We start from the raw sequence: 18,201 nt of genomic DNA, 5'->3' as shown, positions 1-18,201 counted from the left end.
GGGGATACCAGATATGGACTTCACACATGTACCGATGTCGGGAATCGAGCCCGGGTCTTCGGCGTGACGAGCGAACGCTTTAACCACTAGGCTACCCGACCGCCCCTCCAGAGTAAAGATCTAATTTTAAGATATTGCCGAAACTTTTTATTTCAACACATACCAAAAGGAAATAGGAGACGAGTCAATTGGGCCTATATTTTATATTGTACTCCGAATCCCCACGGGGATGTTGACGGGCCACCCAGTGCACCCCTGAGGATTCCGGGACGGACACACATCCCCTACATCCCACGATTGTCGTAATAGCCGACGTAAGTGGGTATCAGATGGCCACAATGCGTGGCCTGGCTGATCGTGTGTAATCGTATCTGGAGATCCTGGGTAGAATAGGTCTTCAGCAACCCAGTCTTGCCGAAAAGGCGACAATTCAGTGATTGACATTATGAGCATCGATCAACGCATTTGAGATTCGATGACAAGCAAGAACCAAGTAAGCGAGCCTGACCACCCGATCCCGTTAGTCGCCTCTACGACAAGCATGGGTTGCTGAAGACCTATTCTCACCCGGATGTTCACGGGTCATGAACGCTAGTTGTACAACAGTATGTGTTAAGGTCTTTACAATAATGGAACAATATTTTTTTCAGAACAACACCTTTGAAGATCAGACTGACTTGAGCCACGCCCACAAGATCAAACTTCTGACCCGCGGTGTGTTGGAGTTAGCGGAGGAAACACAACTGGTCTATTACACCAAAGACAAGATCGCAGCCGCCATTGTTCTCGAAATGCATCATGGGAGGTTTGTGGCTGTTGGCCTCGGAACAGGTGCGTTTTCAACATCCTATTTTCCAAATCCCATGTTACCTTTAAAATATACATTTCCTCAAACGCTGAATCTAACCAAAACTTGTAGAGTGATCAATTTACAAAGAAGTCCAAAAGTTATATGAGATGCATTGTTTCATGTTGTATATATATTGAATTAGCTATTACAATCAGTTGAAACAATGTTGCTGTTTTGAGTATTGAATAGTATAAGTACTCAGGATTTAGAAAATAAACTCTGAACACGTTTTGCTTTCACAGAGACAGAAAAAAGGTAAAGGTTAAAGGTTAAGTTTGTTTCACCTTCATGTGCTGACCTTCACCTACTGATCTGGCTGGCGTGTGTTTAGTTGTTGGCGTTGTGTTGTTCCCGAACGTTGCCGTGCATGTCGGTGTTGTACTTAGACAGGAGTGTAGATGACGAACAATGTAGGCTGCCATGCATAGCATGCAATGAGACATCTCCAGTAGATTTGTGTTGTTTCCCTTTAAAAAGTCCCCTCGACCCGTGAAGATCCGGGTCTTCAACAACCCATGCTTGTCGTAAGACGCGACCAATAGGATCAGGTGGTCAGGTTGGTTGACTTGGTTGATGCATGTTGTGGTATCCATGGTATGGTAGATTGACGCTCATGATGTCAATCACTGGATTGTCTGTTCCGGACACGATTATTTACAGACCGCTGTCATATAGCTAGAATATTGCTGAGCGCGGCGTTAAACAACAAACAAACGAAAGCTTCCACAGTTATTAAGATCTTCAAAGAATCGGACAGAACATAAATATCAGTATGAATTTGAACAGCTCACCTCGACTGATCTCATATAGACAACGGAATCTACTCGCCTGTTGAAAATAACCTTTGAGTTGTGTTATGTCATTGCACTGAAAAGATTCAAAATGATACATAACTATACAATGGTCATTACTGAAACCAATAACCCAACCATGAAATCATTTTTTTACAGTTCGCGTATAGTATACGTATGCATGTAGTACTAATATACTCAACTATTTACCTGTTTACCATGCATTTAACATTTCGTACTACGTTATGGTGATGTGGTTATTAGCAGAAGATGTTTCCCTCTTCTTACCTGCATTTACACCTGTCCGGCGTTCCAGGTAACAGATGTATACTCCATCAACACATGCTAGACGATGGCAGCAGAATCATCCACTCACACGCAGAGATCATCGCAAAGCGAGCTTTCATCAGGTAAAGGGATCGCCTCCACTCGTTGTTGCACATCTCAAAGCATTCGTCATCACTCGCCCCTTTCCGTAACCTGCAAGGAACCTCGCCCCCCATTCGTGACCAACTCGTGTTATTCCGTGTTATACTCGTGACCCTCTCATGGCCATTTTGTGCGACCGGGTTCCGTCTCAGCGCAAACGGGCATACCTAAAACCATTGTCAACTCGTTGCGTAATGGTTCACATATATTTCCCCATATATTATATATATTTCAGATGCAATTTAAAGCACATCGGGACGTGCGGAATTATACAGTATGATTGAACACACTTAACTGTGTCTTGGGTATATTTTTAGACGCAGGACATATGTAAAATCAAAAATTATTTCTGAGGGATTCTCTGATGAAGAACTAGAAATCATACGCGCATTCTGATTGGTTTGTCGTATTTTAGCACATAACATTCATCGATAGGGGGACGAGTCTTCTTGCAGGTTACGGAAAGGGGCGAGTGGTGACGAATGCCTCGCCCCCCTATCGATGAATGTTATGTGCGAAAATACGACAAACCAATCAGAATGCGCGTACTTCGGTTAAAGAATCCCTCAGGAGTATTTTTTTCATTTTGAAATTAAACCCAAGATACAGTTAAATGTGTTCAATCATACTGTAAAATACTGTAAGTTCCGACGTGTTTTTGTAGTATCTAGAATATATACGATAAATAGAGGTATATACGTGAATCATTACGCAACGAGTTGACAATTCTTTTGGAACCCTGTCGCAAAAATGGCCACTAGAGGGGCACAAGTCGCTGTTCGACTTGACCCGGATTAACACGAGTTAGTCACGATTGGCAAATGGTTGATGGATGAATTTCCAATCGTATAAGATATTTGTGTTTGGTAGTCATGTAACACATGTGCTATATTAGTTTAAAACAAAACACCAAATGAGTTAATTATATATAGTGTTAGAATGCCTTATTACACTTAGTAAACATTTATATCGATTTAAAGGTGCTCGGGAATACTATGTACAATAAAAATACATATATAACGAAAACGCTTGTATCGAACTGCCGGATTTAACGAACTTATTTTTTGGTCCCGGCAATTTGCTGTATATACGCTTATAACAAACTACAGTTATAACAGACTAAAGTTACTGGTCCCTTTAAGTTCATTATAACCGTAGTTTACTGTATTGTAAAAGTGGTTGGGCGGTTCTCCACCCTATCCACAAAGCTCCCCCACCCTACCTGATATAACGTGTGTCTTGTGTCTGTATGTCCTTGTTTTTCCGTCTTCCCCGATATAACGTGTGTCATGTGTTTGTATGCCCTTCTTTTTCCGTCCTCCCTGATATTACGTGTGTTTTGTGTCTGAGTGTCCTTGTGTTTTCCGTCCTCCAGGTACTTGTACAAGCAGCTGGAGAGGTACGAGGACCGGAGAGGACATCATCTGTTCGAGAGGAACCCCGTCACTGGGAAGCTGAAGATCAGGGATGACGTCAAACTTCACCTCTACATCAGTCGGCCGCCGTGTGGAGACGCTTCCGCTTTCCCCACTATAGGGTGAGTCGTGGTATAATGAGGTACATGCTCCCGAGAACGTCTAATGAGGTAACGGTAATGACGTGTTATAACGATGTAGGATGATGATATTTCGCACTGTGCAGTAATGTGATGCTTTCAACATTTTGTCCTTGGTGAAGCTTTGGAGATGCATACATGTCGTGTATCTGAATATATTCACTTCAGTCTCAGGCTGACTAAGTTTTACATTAATATTAAAGCGTTCTACGAAGTGATCTTAGCGCTGCGACTTCAATGTCAATGTTGAAGAATGGGAGTTACGATCGTTTAAGCGCCGCGACTTCGTAAGTCAATGTTGAAGAATGGGAGTTACGATCGTTTAAGCCCTGCTACTTCGTATGTCAATGTTGAAGAATGGGAGTTACGATCGTTTAAGCGCCGCGACTTCGTAAGTCAGTGTTGAAGAATGGGAGTTACGATCGTTTAAGCGCTGCGACTTTGTAAGTCAATGTTGAAGAATGGGAGTTACGATCGTTTAAGCGCTGCGACTTCAATGTCAATGTTGAAGAATGTGAGTTACGATCGTTTAAGCGCTGCGACTTCGTAAGTCAATGTTGAAGAATGGGAGTTACGATCGTTTAAGCCCTGCTACTTCGTATGTCAGTGTTGAAGAATGGGGGTTACGATCGTTTAAGCGCCGCGACTTCGTAAGTCAGTGTTGAAGAATGGGAGTTACGATCGTTTAAGCGCTGCGACTTCGTAAGTCAGTGTTGAAGAATGGGAGTTACGATCGTTTAAGCGCAGCGACTTCGTAAGTCAATGTTGAAGAATGGGAATTACGATCGTTTAAGCGCTGCGACTTCGTAAGTCAATGTTCAAGAATGGGAGTTACGATCGTTTAAGCGCTGCGACTTCGTAAGTCAGTGGATCGCTTTGTACTGGAATAATCTGACACTTATCAATAGAGTAACACTAGGTACCCTTGATTGGTCCAGCATTGGTAAAAACTAAGGTGTTTCCAAGATTGTTATGTTTTGTGGAATTTGCACACCGCCAGACGTCACTACTTGCTGTCTGTTATCAGACGACCTCGGTAAAACGTCCACGAAGCACAACTTTTAACTTATCAACACATCTAAGCTCATTGACAGCCTACTTGAGAAGCAGGTATTGATAGTAAACATACTCTTTAGCTGAAGGCCAGTACAGTACAGAACAGACATCTGTTCCACTCAAGCCTATGTACACAGTGTGTTGAGCACAGTACCATATTTGTTTTTGATGGCGACTATTTCACATTTGTGACAATTAATCTAATGAAATTAACAACACCACTACAATCACATGGTCCCTGCCTTGACCCCCATCCCTTTGCTTTTTGTCCAGTAATGGCCCCACTAGGATGAAGGCTATCAGAAAACAGGGGCAACTCCGGACAATCATTGAAGACGGTACGTACCACTGTTTGCTCATCCGGTCCTTAGCACCTTTTGGTAGTTCGTGGATCGTTGCTCGTATCAAAATACTTTGTCTGATACATTCATTTTGGGGACCCGTGAAGATCCGGGGTAGAATAGGTCTTCAGCAACCCATGCTAGTCATAAAAGGCGAATAGCTTGTTGTAAGAGGCGACTAACGGGATCGGGTGGTCAGGCTCGCTGATCTGGTTGATGCTTGTCATCGATCCAAATTGCCTGGATCGATGCTCATGATGTCAATCACTGGATTGTCAGGTCCAGACTCGATTATTTACAGACCGCCGTCATATAGCTGGAATATTGCTGAGTGTGGCGTTAAACAACAAACAAACATTCATTTTGGGCCGCGGGGATGTTGCAGGAATATTGCCGACATAAACAACATGTTCTCATGCAGTCCTTGTCTCTCGACTTTTTCGGAATCAGTCGATTGGTTTTCTATTAAAACGTCGAACCCGGGTTCGATTTCCAAAATAGGTGTTTGACATTCCTATATGGTGTTCCCCACGTGATATTGCTAAAGGTCACAAATCTGAAAATGACTTAAATTTGAACCTGCCTTGATAATCTCCAAAAAATGTTTGAAGACATCACAAAAAGATAAGTCCGAAACATTACTGTGTGAACTTGAATATTTAATAGTGTATTTGGATGTGTAATCTGGTCGTAAATAGAGTAAAATTGTCCAAATAAATCTCCTTGAAATCAATCTTTGTCTTACTTTTAGCCTTTGAAAGAGGCTCATTGCCTTGAAAAGGGTTCAATTTGAGGATCATCCACATGACTCACTTCAGCACTTTCAAGCAACAGATCATTTCAAGACAGACATTTTTGATAAGGAAAAGGGAAATATCTAATATGTATTTGCTGTAATCTTCAGGCGAGGGTGCCATTCCCACCGATTCCTACATTCCTGCTGGTGAGAGCGGAAGTGAGCGACTGCGCATCATGACCTGCTCAGACAAGATATGCCGGTGGAATGCTCTCGGCCTCCAGGGGGCGCTTCTAAGTCATTTTATGGACCCTCTTTACCTGTCATCAGTCATTATAGGTGCGTATAAGTGTACAAGTACTAAAAGTCATTAAGCCACATGCAATAAGGAAGGGCAATAACAATTTAACAATATAAGCGACAAAACCCTTTCCACAATCATAAGAAATCTCCACTATACAATTCCATCTTTTTCACAAGCATGTGTTTATGAATCACCATGAAACAGTAATGATACCAGTGGTTCTCAAAAAGGTGTGCAAATTCCGATTTACCAGTGGCACCGATCACAAACACATGCAAAGGCAAGTCAAATTTTCACCTGAACATAATCCGGGTACATATGTTACAAGTCACAATGGGGAATGCATCGGACATCATTTTAGTCACTGAACTAAAGTTTGGAAATTTGGTTTGAAATACCGTTGTTTATTTCTTATTCATGTAAACATTCAACGGTATCGGTATGTAGTTGTTGCTGTCCGACCATGTGTCACATGCTTCTCTTCTTTGCATGGGAGACATGCTTCGGGCTGTTTCATGATTAATATTGAAGTGGTTCAAGTCGCTATTGAGGTGTATTTGAAAGACGTGTAGAATTAGTTTTTCTACTGTAGTAGGGTTCAGTACACTTGGCCCAGTGTTACACAGACTTCAAAGCAGTTGATTTCATTTAAATGCAAAGGTTTCTGAATCAGACATGCGGATTCAAATTGAGTGGCGTTAAAACATATATCACCTTCGTATTTGGGTGGTAATTTACCTCTGCCATAGTTGTGCCACTTTGTGAATATTGTGATCATATATTGACTGTCTTTACCTTCCCACAATGTACATTTCTTTGAAATATTCTAGTAAATATAAACTAAAACGTCCGATATTTTCAGTCGAAAATCAGTAATTATTCCATTACAGGTGTGTAATTGTGTGACAATGGAAATGTATTTGTCGCATTTTACTTGACTGAGTACACAAAGTCTAGTCAGTATTTTGGGGTAATAAATAATAGTTATTGAGATTACACATCGTAATTGTCAAATATGAGGAAAAAATGTGAGCATTTACCGGAGATAATAACATCTTGTTATTTATAATATCATTTTTAAAATAATCATTGGATGTGTTTATGAATACAATGATTGAGTGAACCGCCTCATTTACTATATAGTGCCAGATCCCATTCGTGACCAAATCGTGCCTCTCGCGTGGCCATTTTTGCGACTGGGATTCGTCTAAGCGCAAACGGGCAACGTTAAAAGAATTGTCAACTCGTTGCGTAATGATTCACGTATATTTGCCCAATGTCATATCTATTTTAGATGCAGTTTAAAACACATCGGGACTTACGGTATTTATATAGTATGATTGAACACATTTAGCTGTATCTAGGATGTATTTTTTAGATGTAAGACATGTAAAATAAAAACTTATTCCTGAGGGATTCTTTGACCGATGTACTTTAAGTCATTCTGATTGGTTTGTCGTATTTTCACACATAACTTGCATCGATAGGGGGACGAGTCTTCTTGCAGGTTACGGAAAGGGGCGAGTGGTTACGAACGATATGGATCTTATTAAAGTAGTTCCTGTGTGATCTCATTTGCGTATGTGTCGGATCGTGAAATGGAATTTCTTGGATTGGTTTATCACATCGTGACACCATACATTATATGATAAAGATACCTACTTAAGATTTTCTCAATCATCAGTTTACTTGATTTCATTACGTCATAACTTTGTATAGTGCTATCCCCCTGGCTTGAAACACCGGCTGTCCGTGCGTTTGTCCGTTTTCCGTTCACGGAGCAGAGCTCCAAAACCGTTATATTAACCATATAATTAATTTGAAAGTTGGTATACAGATCAGTCCAGTGGTGAACTCGTGGCTTTTGATGATTGGGGATTTTATTAGCTACTGAACAGCAGTATAAAAAGCGAAACACTTTGTCCAGTCAGTTTGTTGAAAATAATTCAGTTTCATAGAATATATGTAAGTAGCCAAACGCAATTTCCGAATTTCACTAGATCGGGGGAAATATGTCAACTTCTGAAGGCTCTTGCTTTTCTAATGATAAAAATATGCATAGTGCGCCAAGTCAATCCCCTAAAGCACCATCAAAGCCTACATTCTTACCCCGGGCAATGGATCAGTGTGCACTCGATTTTCATTCTGAGCTCCCTGGGGAGTATACAAACCAATCATCATCATCCTACCGGGTACCCATTCACATCAGGATGATCAATGGCATATTTTGAACAGAGTCACTTGCCTTAGGAGACACCACTGCCGAAAACAGTCACCCATCCACCTACTCTCCGCTTTGCTTAACTTCTCCTAATTTGTGACCTGTGCGCTGCACACACATGCCCCCATATCGATGTATTGGGTCAATTGCCATGCACTGATAGATCAGTCCACCGTTTCACCCCAGCAATGCAGCTGGTCTAATATTACCCCCCAATCTGTGTTCTCAGGTAGCTACTCAGGGGATCAACGGGAGCACATTCCACGCGCTATTTACGGCCGACTCACAACCGGAGACCTCCGCCAGGACTTGCAGCCGCCGTATCGTGTTAATACGCCAGAGATATCATACCCGGATGCAGATCTCCATGACAACTACAACATCAACAAATCCCGCCAATATTACGTCACGTGGACATTCGGTGACGCAGGGGTGGAAGTCATCGATGGAATGACGGGCGCTATGGTCGGAGGGTATGACTATCTTCTCTTTTATTCTTTGTTTGTTGTTTAACGCCGCTCCCTGCAACATTCCAGCCATATGACGGCGGGCTGTAAATAATCAAGTCTGGACCAGACAATCCAGTGATCGATAATTATGATATGGCTGGTTTGTTGTTTAACACCGCACATTTCATCTATATGACGGCGGTCTGTAACCGGTCTGACCAGACAATCAAGTGATTAATATCATGAGCATCCATCCACACAATTGGAATCGATGACATGCATCAACCAAGTCAGCAAGCCTGACCACCCGATCCCGTTAGTCGCCTCTTACGACAAGCATGGGTTGCTGAAGACCTGTTATAACCGGGATCTTCACAGGGCAAGTAGCAGTAGTAAAAATATAAGAACCTTTACAAACTGTAACTGATTTCGTTGTCCATCAGGTCCATCTCTGCCAAAGAATCCCGTCTATCCAAGCAATCCTTCTTTGCCTCGTTCCGGAGTCTGTGCCGGAAGTTCGACAGACAGGATTTGCTGAGAACAACCTACAAAGAGGCCAAGCTGCTGTCAGAGGACTACCAGGCCTCGAAGAGCACCCTGTACCAACACTTCCAGACCTGCGGGTACGGGCCGTGGTACTCTGTGGAGAACAACTATAGTGTAGATAGTTTCTCATAGGAGCAGAGCGGTATAGCTGGTTCCATAGTTGGCGCACCGCTAGCTGTAAAACTTCGAATAGATGCCGGGCCCAGTGCAGAGCACGTGATCAAACACACAACGGCAACGTCTTGCCTTCATCCTAACAAAATGGGCGTGTTCGCATTGCGCGGAAGCCCTGATGGCCTCGAATAGTCGGAGCAGATGGCTCAAAAAGACGCCGTCCAGTGTGAAGATCGCTGCGTTCAGGTTGTCTCGCCTCACCCGCCTCTCTCTTCACATTATCTAGTCCTTTTGCAGTTACTGATTTTGATTTCTAAACAGGTTAATTTCATCAAAAACAAAGTACAGTGAACTTGTTTTTGGAAACCCCAAAATCTAAAATGCTCTCTTTTTAGCTTTTTAGCTTTGAATATTATAGTGGGGCTTTGGGGGATTCATGATGGACTCCGAAGGCTCTCTCGATATTTTTAACGAATTAAGATCAATATTTAAACAACTTCAAAGTTTCGGCCTAAAAGTAGATTTACATTCGATGAACGTTTAGCGAGGCTGGGAAAAGAGGCTTAAGACAAATGGCGTCAGTGCTAGGTTTTACTCTCGGAATTGTGCAATATTAACATTTTATCCCTTCCTACGAGAGCCACTACCTAAGATGCCTGTTCTACACGCAATAAGTCGGAGACTCCACGAGGAGGACAGATCCAGACCAGGACGTCTAGTTAAACAGAGGCCCGGGGCGCTATTCGAAGTTTTACCGTTTCAAGGTAGTATTTCATGTCTCTCCGCCAGGAACCTGTGATTTGAAAAGAAAAATTGTCAGTATATGTGATGTCTTAAAAATCTTATTTAATCATTGAAATATTTTATATGATTCTTGTGTATAGCGTAAGGCATACCGTTATCTGTTAATACCCGACTTTATTGGCAATGACATTTAATTACTTGAAACTGACTATGATATATTCATGTAAAATTTAAATGGCATGTTGTATACTAAGCAGGATCCAGGATTGTTTGAGGTGGTAGGGGTGGGAGTAATTTTTATCGTGAGGGGTGGGTTTTTTACAATCTGAATTATAACGTTTAGTGTGAACAGGTGGGGTCCACTTGGCATAGACACGAGTATTTCGATAACAAGAAGGTGTTAATACAAGAAGATTATTTATTGACATTGAGTTAAGATGTTAAAAAGGGGAGCTCGGGGTCGAAACCCCTGCCCCCATCCCTGTATCTGCCACCAATAACGATCAACCTGTGTACAGATCAATATCCGACTAGAGTTGCCGTGATGTCAGCTTTTACTGCAAATAACTTTAAGACAACTCAGACTTTGATGCAAATATACTCCTCTATTTTTGAAAGGAACATTCAGATATGTCATATATTTAAATATACACTTGACATATAGAGAATCTCAACCGACTGTCTTTTGATATCAAATATATCAACACGAGTTGATAAAAGTGGAAAAATTCCGAGGCTTGCCGAGGATTTTTGCCACTTTTATCAACTCGTGTTGATATATTTGATATCAAAAGACACTCGGGTGAGATTTTATTTATCATCCAACATCATTCTTCCAACTTTTTCAATTGTCTTCAGTGTAAAAAGTACTGCTAACAGCTTCAGTAGCAGAGCCATTTGTGATGTCATTTGATTGTGACGTCATGGTAACCTGTGACGTCACAATGGTCTGCAAAGCATTGTGATGTAATTTCATTCCAGCGATATCTATAGTGTAGATATCGCGCGATCTCATCCAAGCGCTATCTCCTGTGGGAGCCAGTTTTGGATGATAACTGAGAATCAGTGTGGTGTATCATGGAAACAATTTTGATCCCAATCAAACGGGGAGTAGTATAGCAGCACAAACTGTGCTGTGGTGGCTTCCTGACGAACTGGAGAGAACGATGGTGTTAAATGGCAAGTTACTAAGTTCAGTTTCTGTTCGCTACATCCGTCAGGTACATGTATCGGCCAACAGCTTTAGCTTTTGAAAGTCTTTCAAAATGATGTCTGATCTAGGATTTGCTAGTGCTAGAGGTTGTTCGTTCTCCCGTTAGCAAATGTGGTGCCTAAAGTATCGTCTTACCATTATTTCAAGAAAAATGTGCTTGCGGGTAATACAAGGTCTCACCTTGTGACGAACGAAGTTTGTGCTTTATCGATTCTGTAAATAGAGTGTCGTAGGGAACGTGATGCACATAATGTCTTATTGCCACAGCGGAAATAGGGACACTGTGTCTCAAGTCAAACGCATGGTGATATATAATACAATATTGTATATGTGTTGGAAAGTGACATTATTCAAGCGAAAAAATATAACGTCAACATTTTGGGACATTTTGGGGCATCCTGAAGCTTGTGTTTCTTCTAAGGATTTCAGTCAGAATGGGAACCAATCTGAAAAAGGGAGGTAATTACGGGTCATAGTCACGTGACGTAGATAGATAATAGGATAGTTGTGTTATTAATAGCTGTATATATCTCAGTAAGTATATAGTTTTGACGGTAGGATATGAGCTTAACAACCCCTAGCTAAACCCCAGACACAGATTTTGACAACTTTGCAGTAGGTCAAGTTCAGGGCCATGGGCACACACCCCTTAAGTCTATACAGTCAAGTACATGTATAGTGACACCTTGTTATTCCGGACGGTACAATAATGTCCTTTGGGCCTTATATAGTTTTTTAGTTGGTTTACGAGACTGATCGACAAAAAAAAAGAAAAAGAATAAAAAAATGGCTTGTCTAACTCTAAAGGTTTTGGTCGACGCTGTTTTACAAAAAGATGGATAAAAACACGAGATTTTATCACCGCTGTTCGTAAAAAATATTACATATAAACATTGTTATTCTAGCAGCAACAAAACAATGAGGTAACTTTTGGTATCTTGCCATGTTAAAACTTTTTTGTTTTTCGTTCATTATTGGCAATAGTTATCTATAAGTTGAAATTTAAAAAAAAGTTCGACCACCTACATTGAATTTTAGGCCAAATATTTGTAAACCAAATAATTAAAAACTAAGGAATTGTAGAGTTTTCACTTTCCTAACAGTATACGTCCGGAAAGCTCAGGGTCCGGAATAACGAGGTTTCACTGTTCATTTAAAGGGGGATTCGGCTCTGGCAAACTGGCAGCCCCAACAAGCACAATACAAGTCGTTCAAACATAACTTTGTTTGTCTGTATTTTCAAAATTCATCATATATGTCAATCTAATTTAATTCTATCACTTAATGATTAACCAAAGCACATGAGATACCGTTACGGTTCTAATAAAGACATCCATTACTATCTAGACCTGAAAATAGGAATCAGATTGTGGAGCACAAACAAATATTATGGTAACTGGTTGAAAGATGACGCATATAGTTCTACTAATTTTGAATATGATGATTAATGAAGCATTGATCACATTGTTGACATAACGAAGTTATGTGATTCTGTTTTACTGTGATCCGTGTTTTGTGGTTATAAAGATCATTTATCATGTGAATAAGTATTGACATACATGTATATCATTAATAATTTATGTAATTAATCGATCAATATACGATTTATACGCACATGCAACCGTCAGATAAATATCATCTGTATAATTTAAATTGCTCATGTTTAAATGAATGTACACTGTATGTGTGAAATCCAAGGCATTGGCAGATGCTTTTGTTATGTTTGCTTATATTGATTGATTGAGTATGGTTTTACGCCGCTTTTAGCAATAATCCAGCAATATCACGGCGGGGGCCACCAGAAATGAGCTTCACACATTGTACCCATGTCGGGAATCGAACCCGGGTCTTCGGCATGACGAGCGAACGCTTTAACCATTAGGCTACCCGACCGCCCCTGTTTGCTTATAATTCAAGTTCATGATTTTAGAGTGAATGTTCAATGAGTGAGTGTCTTTGTCAAATATACAGCTCAACTTTTGCTGTGGCTGAAAGCTTAAAAGGAAAGTATGACACTATCGTTGTCTTGTTCGGTTTTGAATACTTTTTATTATGTGTTTGATTGGTAAAGGCTTTGTCAAGTTCAACACCATTATTGAGAGTATGACACCCGATTAAATATGAATTTTTTTATGGGTAAATATAAACACGACGAGTTCCCATCCTTGATATAATGTCTGGTTGGTCCACTCATTCGCTGCACTCCTGTCAGTATTGCTAGCGTATCCCTGGCAAACGTTGTGTAGTATATAGTGTCCCTATCCCTACGGTGACTGATGGCTGCTACACTGTTAGGTAAATATATTATTCTAAAACGGTTAAGGACCACCCGATTCGTTCCTATTATTATAGCTTATATTGTCATGCCCTGACAGATTACAGCAAACTTCGGTTATAACGAACACGCTTATAACGAACTGACAGATATAACGAACTATTTTTTTTTGGTCCTGTCTATTTGCTGCATTTATTCCGTACATTTGCTTATAACGAACTACGGTTATAACGAATTAACATTAGTGGTCCCTTTGAGTTCGTTATAACCGTAGTTTACTGTAACTATATATGGTAGTGTGAAAGAATCGGGTGGTCCTCGGCTCATTTGTTTTGAGTAGTATATGAAATTCTAGTAGGTATAGACGCCGTACTACTACCGAGAGAAGATATGTACATATATTACAGAGAGGTGATACAATTCCGCCTATGCAATTCGAAATACGATGTTTTAAGGATACTGTTGGACAAAAGAAAGTATTCATTTGAAAATTGGATTTGGTGAAAACAATTACAACGTCACTAGACTAAAAACAGTCTCTGAAACACTGCAAAAGTAAGGTTCAAAAGACAACTATGATAGCCGCATCAATACATCACCATCGAATAACCATTTCTTGTTTGTTTCATGTTGTAGCTACCATCAAACATAGGTGTATATTCTCTTAAATGTCCTCAATTTTCAATCATTAAAATAATTGTGTATTTCAACCTCAAGGTGTTTGCAAAACAGAAAGTATACGTGCATATAGTTGAGATAATTTGTGAAGGTGGTTCAACACTGTTATTCAGACTGGTTTCAACATGTATCAAACTCAAATTATTCCCATTAAGTGACTGGATTATCGGGGTCCGGATAAACGAGGGTAGACAGGACATGTTAAAATGTCCATTTTATTGATATAGTTTCTATAAAATCAAGGTCGATAATGTGGGTCGTTTAAAGGAAGTCTTTGAAAGGCATTTAGAAGTGATACACATAAGGTGAGTGAGTGAGTAAGTGGTGCTTTAAGCCGCATCAGCAATATTCCAGCTATTCGCGGCAAGGATACACATAAGGAACAGAATTTATGGATGTCAACTTCTTTATTATGAGGAACACAGGGTTTGATAATGAAGGAGTAAGTATATACTCCGAAACGTTGTGTTCCTAATAATAATAAAAAAGTTGACATCAATAAATTCTCTTCCTTACGTTTAAAGGAAATATTCATAAATTAACAAGGAAGTATTCATAGACGTTCATGTACAGCAAGTAGCAGGTTCGCGTAACCAACATTATTCGAAGTAATTATTTACTAGATCTCAGTATTATATTGCTGTTGTGATTGGGTGAGACACATCTGTGATAGTAGAATGTAATATAGCAACACTGTACAGGGTAATGAACTCCCACCATTGTAGACTACCATATGCCTAAGTTCACCTGTAGCTTCGTTGATTTCATCAAATCTATGTTATAAATAGTGGACCTCTTCCAAAGATGGCAGTGACAATCTTGACTTCAAGCCGTCGAAATGGTGCAGCACTTGGACTGCTCTTTAGAAAATATTAATACATCTAAGTCCAATCTATGCTCAATTGTCATTCCATTTATTCCAGGGATTGTGCATCAGCCTATAAATACAATTTTCAAATACTCGGGCCTTTAAGTCATGCCGGAGTTCGAAAATATCTGCATATCTCGAAAGTCGAAGTCGTCCCAACTTTCCCCCGAGTTTTCAGTGTAAATATCTCAGCCAATCAACAGTATAACCACATGTCGAAATGTGTATTCAGTTCGAAGTCACCCCATGTTCTTCAACCGTGTTTCGGTAAATATATCTGTAACTCGAATCTTTCCAAGATCTCGAAACTGATGCCTTAGTTAAATTTAGTTTATATTTTTCGCCCAAAGTCACTGATGCATGTAATAATGACACCACAACCATTATGTGCGTTTCTTTTTCCTTTGAGTATATGTGTGTATGTTGGTCGAGTCTGCCAGTGTACACTGTTTGATGATACTGTCTACGAAAGCTACGATTTGTTGAATGAATTATGCACCTGTATCGTCTTGTCAAATGTCTAATCAAAACCGTCCTTCGATATCTTGACATCGATTTGTTGACATAAATAGTTACGCTGACATCGATATGGTGACATAGACGTACTAACATCGATGTATTATCATCGATATGCTGTTATCGATATCTTGATATCGACCTACAGATATCGGTATATTGAAATCGAATTGTTGGCAGATACGCTGACATCGATATGCTGTTATCGATATATTGATATAGACATACTGATATCGGTATATTGACATCGATATGTTGACATAGATAATTATACTGACATCGACACATTAACAGCAGTATGTTTAACTCAGTTCATGTACATGTATATGCGACCGTACATGGCCATTCGGTTATGTCTAAACTTGTGGACGGACCACTTCGTCAGGGGTGGCTACTAAAATATATTTTGTTCGCAGGTTGTTAATGTCGTGAAAGAACCGTCAATTCAATTTTTAAAGTTGTTCTACTGGTTTCACATATTTAAAAAACCACATGTTATATCTTGCAGCAGAAACCGAAAACATATTCAGTCAACGTAAATATAAGCCCAACTCCCTAACTATGAAATGGCCAGTCCCTCGCTCCAATCTTATCCATCCACGTTTAGCGCAGATCAACTAATCAGTCTGAACATGGATTCGTGTCAGATTTCCAATGGCACGTTACCAAACAAGGTCGATCCTTCTTCTTCTTTTTTTTTGTTCGCGATTGTGAGTCCTTATATAACACTTATCATATTTCATAACGGAATAGTTTTTCCTGTCGCTGTGGATTGAACCGTGACATAGCTATACAATATAGTGTTCCCCATTTAATCAAAAGTGTGAAAGTCGCACTGCTGTTTACTGGATCACAGAATCAAACTTCCTGGTATGTTTGATAAGAACACTATTTCCCTTATTCCTTATTGACATTGCCGCGAATAACTGAAACAGTTTGCTCGCAGTGCATATAAACACGAAGAGTAAATAAACAAATCTTGAATTAACAGTGAATGCAGGAAAGGGTGCAAGCAATATGGGAAGTCTTTTGTCGTAAATTTAACATAAAATCTTCTCGGTGGATTGTACAGCAGCTTACCATGTATTTACGCAGAACCTATTTAAGGCCGCTCTATTGTTTTGTAATTATAGTCGAACCTCGTTGTGTCGAACTGGATGTGTCGAATTCCCGAACTTTTCTCCAGGCCCCACGAGTTCGACACAACAAGGTTCGACTGCACTTTGATTGTCATGAGAATCATGTGTAATTCATTCTGAACTGATTGTACCCTGTATTAAGTAATGATTGTGTCAGTATGTATATGACAGTAATCTTTCCCTGTCAGCACAACAGCGTTCGCTTATTTGCCATAGGTCGTAATGTATAAATGTCAGGTCAGTTATTAATAGTGTCGTGTTGAATATTTTCCGAAAGTTCTATTGAATCTTCCATGATCCCACCGCCTATCATTTACCTTACGAATATTGTAAGGGGTTCACAACCAAAGCTGCCTTCATAATAAGATAGTAATATTAACCCTCATATCATATGCTACGGAGAGTATGCATGTTATCATAGTGAAATCTGTTTAGTGAGCAGCCATGTGATTTTCAAGGGACGGGATTTGGGGTTGAGATCAGCATATATTTTTTAATGTGTAGGAGCTCATCTGTTTTTTCCTACATACTCAGGTGTTCAATTATTTTTATAATTAATAAGAATTACGGACTGTATTATTTGGAAACTAGCATGCAAAAAAGGGTCACATTATTTGTTTTCTTTCATATGTAATATGTTTTCAGTAGCACCGAACAGGATCATCTTTTTATAACACCAGCGTGTTTATAACATGCTTGATGATGTCGGAGTTCTATTTTCAACGCAGATTACTCAAGTACCTTACCATTCCACAGATGATAACACCGACTGTTTACTAAGGTAGACATTGCCTGTTCTACTTCCATATCAACCATATACACGTGTTATTTATTTGTGACTACGCAAGAGGCATGCTTAGATATTACATGTTTGTTATTGTCTAGTCAAAGGACAACTATTTTGATACATGAGACTGTGAATAAAGAATGAAGTATATTTGTGTCTTTTTTATCATTCTTCGGTGATCAACTGAAGATCAATCAAACGTTCACATGACAGCTCTGACCGCGTCATACCAAAATACCTTTAAATTTGGTACTTGTTGTTACCCTGCCTGGTGCTCTGCCGATAATACAAGGAGTGTGTGTGTGTGTGTGGGGGGGGGGGGGGGGGGGGGGGGGGGGGTGTTAAGCCAGTGCTTAGTAATATTCCATGTGTATGTATTACGACGGTCTGTAAATATTCCAGTCTGGACCAGACAATCCAGTGATTGACATCGTGAGCACAGATCTACCAATTAGGATACGAACATGCATCAATCAAGTCAGCGAGCCTGACCACCGTTAGTCACCTCTTTCGACAAGCATTGGTTGAGAGAGAGAGGGGGGGCCACTTTTCTTAGTGTATTCTTCATTCAGTCAGCGGTCAAAGGGAG

The 18,201-nt window shown here is 40.1% G+C and overlaps 1 protein-coding gene across 4 annotated transcripts in view; it reads left to right on the top strand.

The window, feature by feature from the left end:
- The window catches only part of LOC124111445 (double-stranded RNA-specific adenosine deaminase-like), a 43,382-nt gene extending 32,499 nt beyond the window's left edge, over window positions 1–10,883 (top strand). For all 4 annotated transcript variants that reach the window (XM_046471159.2, XM_046471161.2, XM_046471158.2 and 1 more), the window contains exons 4-10: window positions 651–831; window positions 1,958–2,051; window positions 3,446–3,607; window positions 4,955–5,019; window positions 5,927–6,097; window positions 8,513–8,756; window positions 9,176–10,883. In XM_046471159.2, the coding sequence (XP_046327115.1) occupies window positions 651–831; window positions 1,958–2,051; window positions 3,446–3,607; window positions 4,955–5,019; window positions 5,927–6,097; window positions 8,513–8,756; window positions 9,176–9,410 (1,152 nt within the window). In that variant the 3' untranslated portion in view covers window positions 9,411–10,883. The remainder of the gene's footprint in view (window positions 1–650; window positions 832–1,957; window positions 2,052–3,445; window positions 3,608–4,954; window positions 5,020–5,926; window positions 6,098–8,512; window positions 8,757–9,175) is intronic.
- Window positions 10,884–18,201: the final 7,318 nt, after the last annotated feature.

Source organism: Haliotis rufescens, unplaced genomic scaffold (genome assembly GCF_023055435.1).
Source record: "Haliotis rufescens isolate VD_foot unplaced genomic scaffold, xgHalRufe1.0.p SCAF_6, whole genome shotgun sequence".
NCBI classification, from domain to species: Eukaryota; Metazoa; Mollusca; class Gastropoda; order Lepetellida; family Haliotidae; genus Haliotis; species Haliotis rufescens.
Note: the sequence above shows the minus strand (reverse complement) of the source record. Positions and strands in the feature narration are given on the sequence as shown.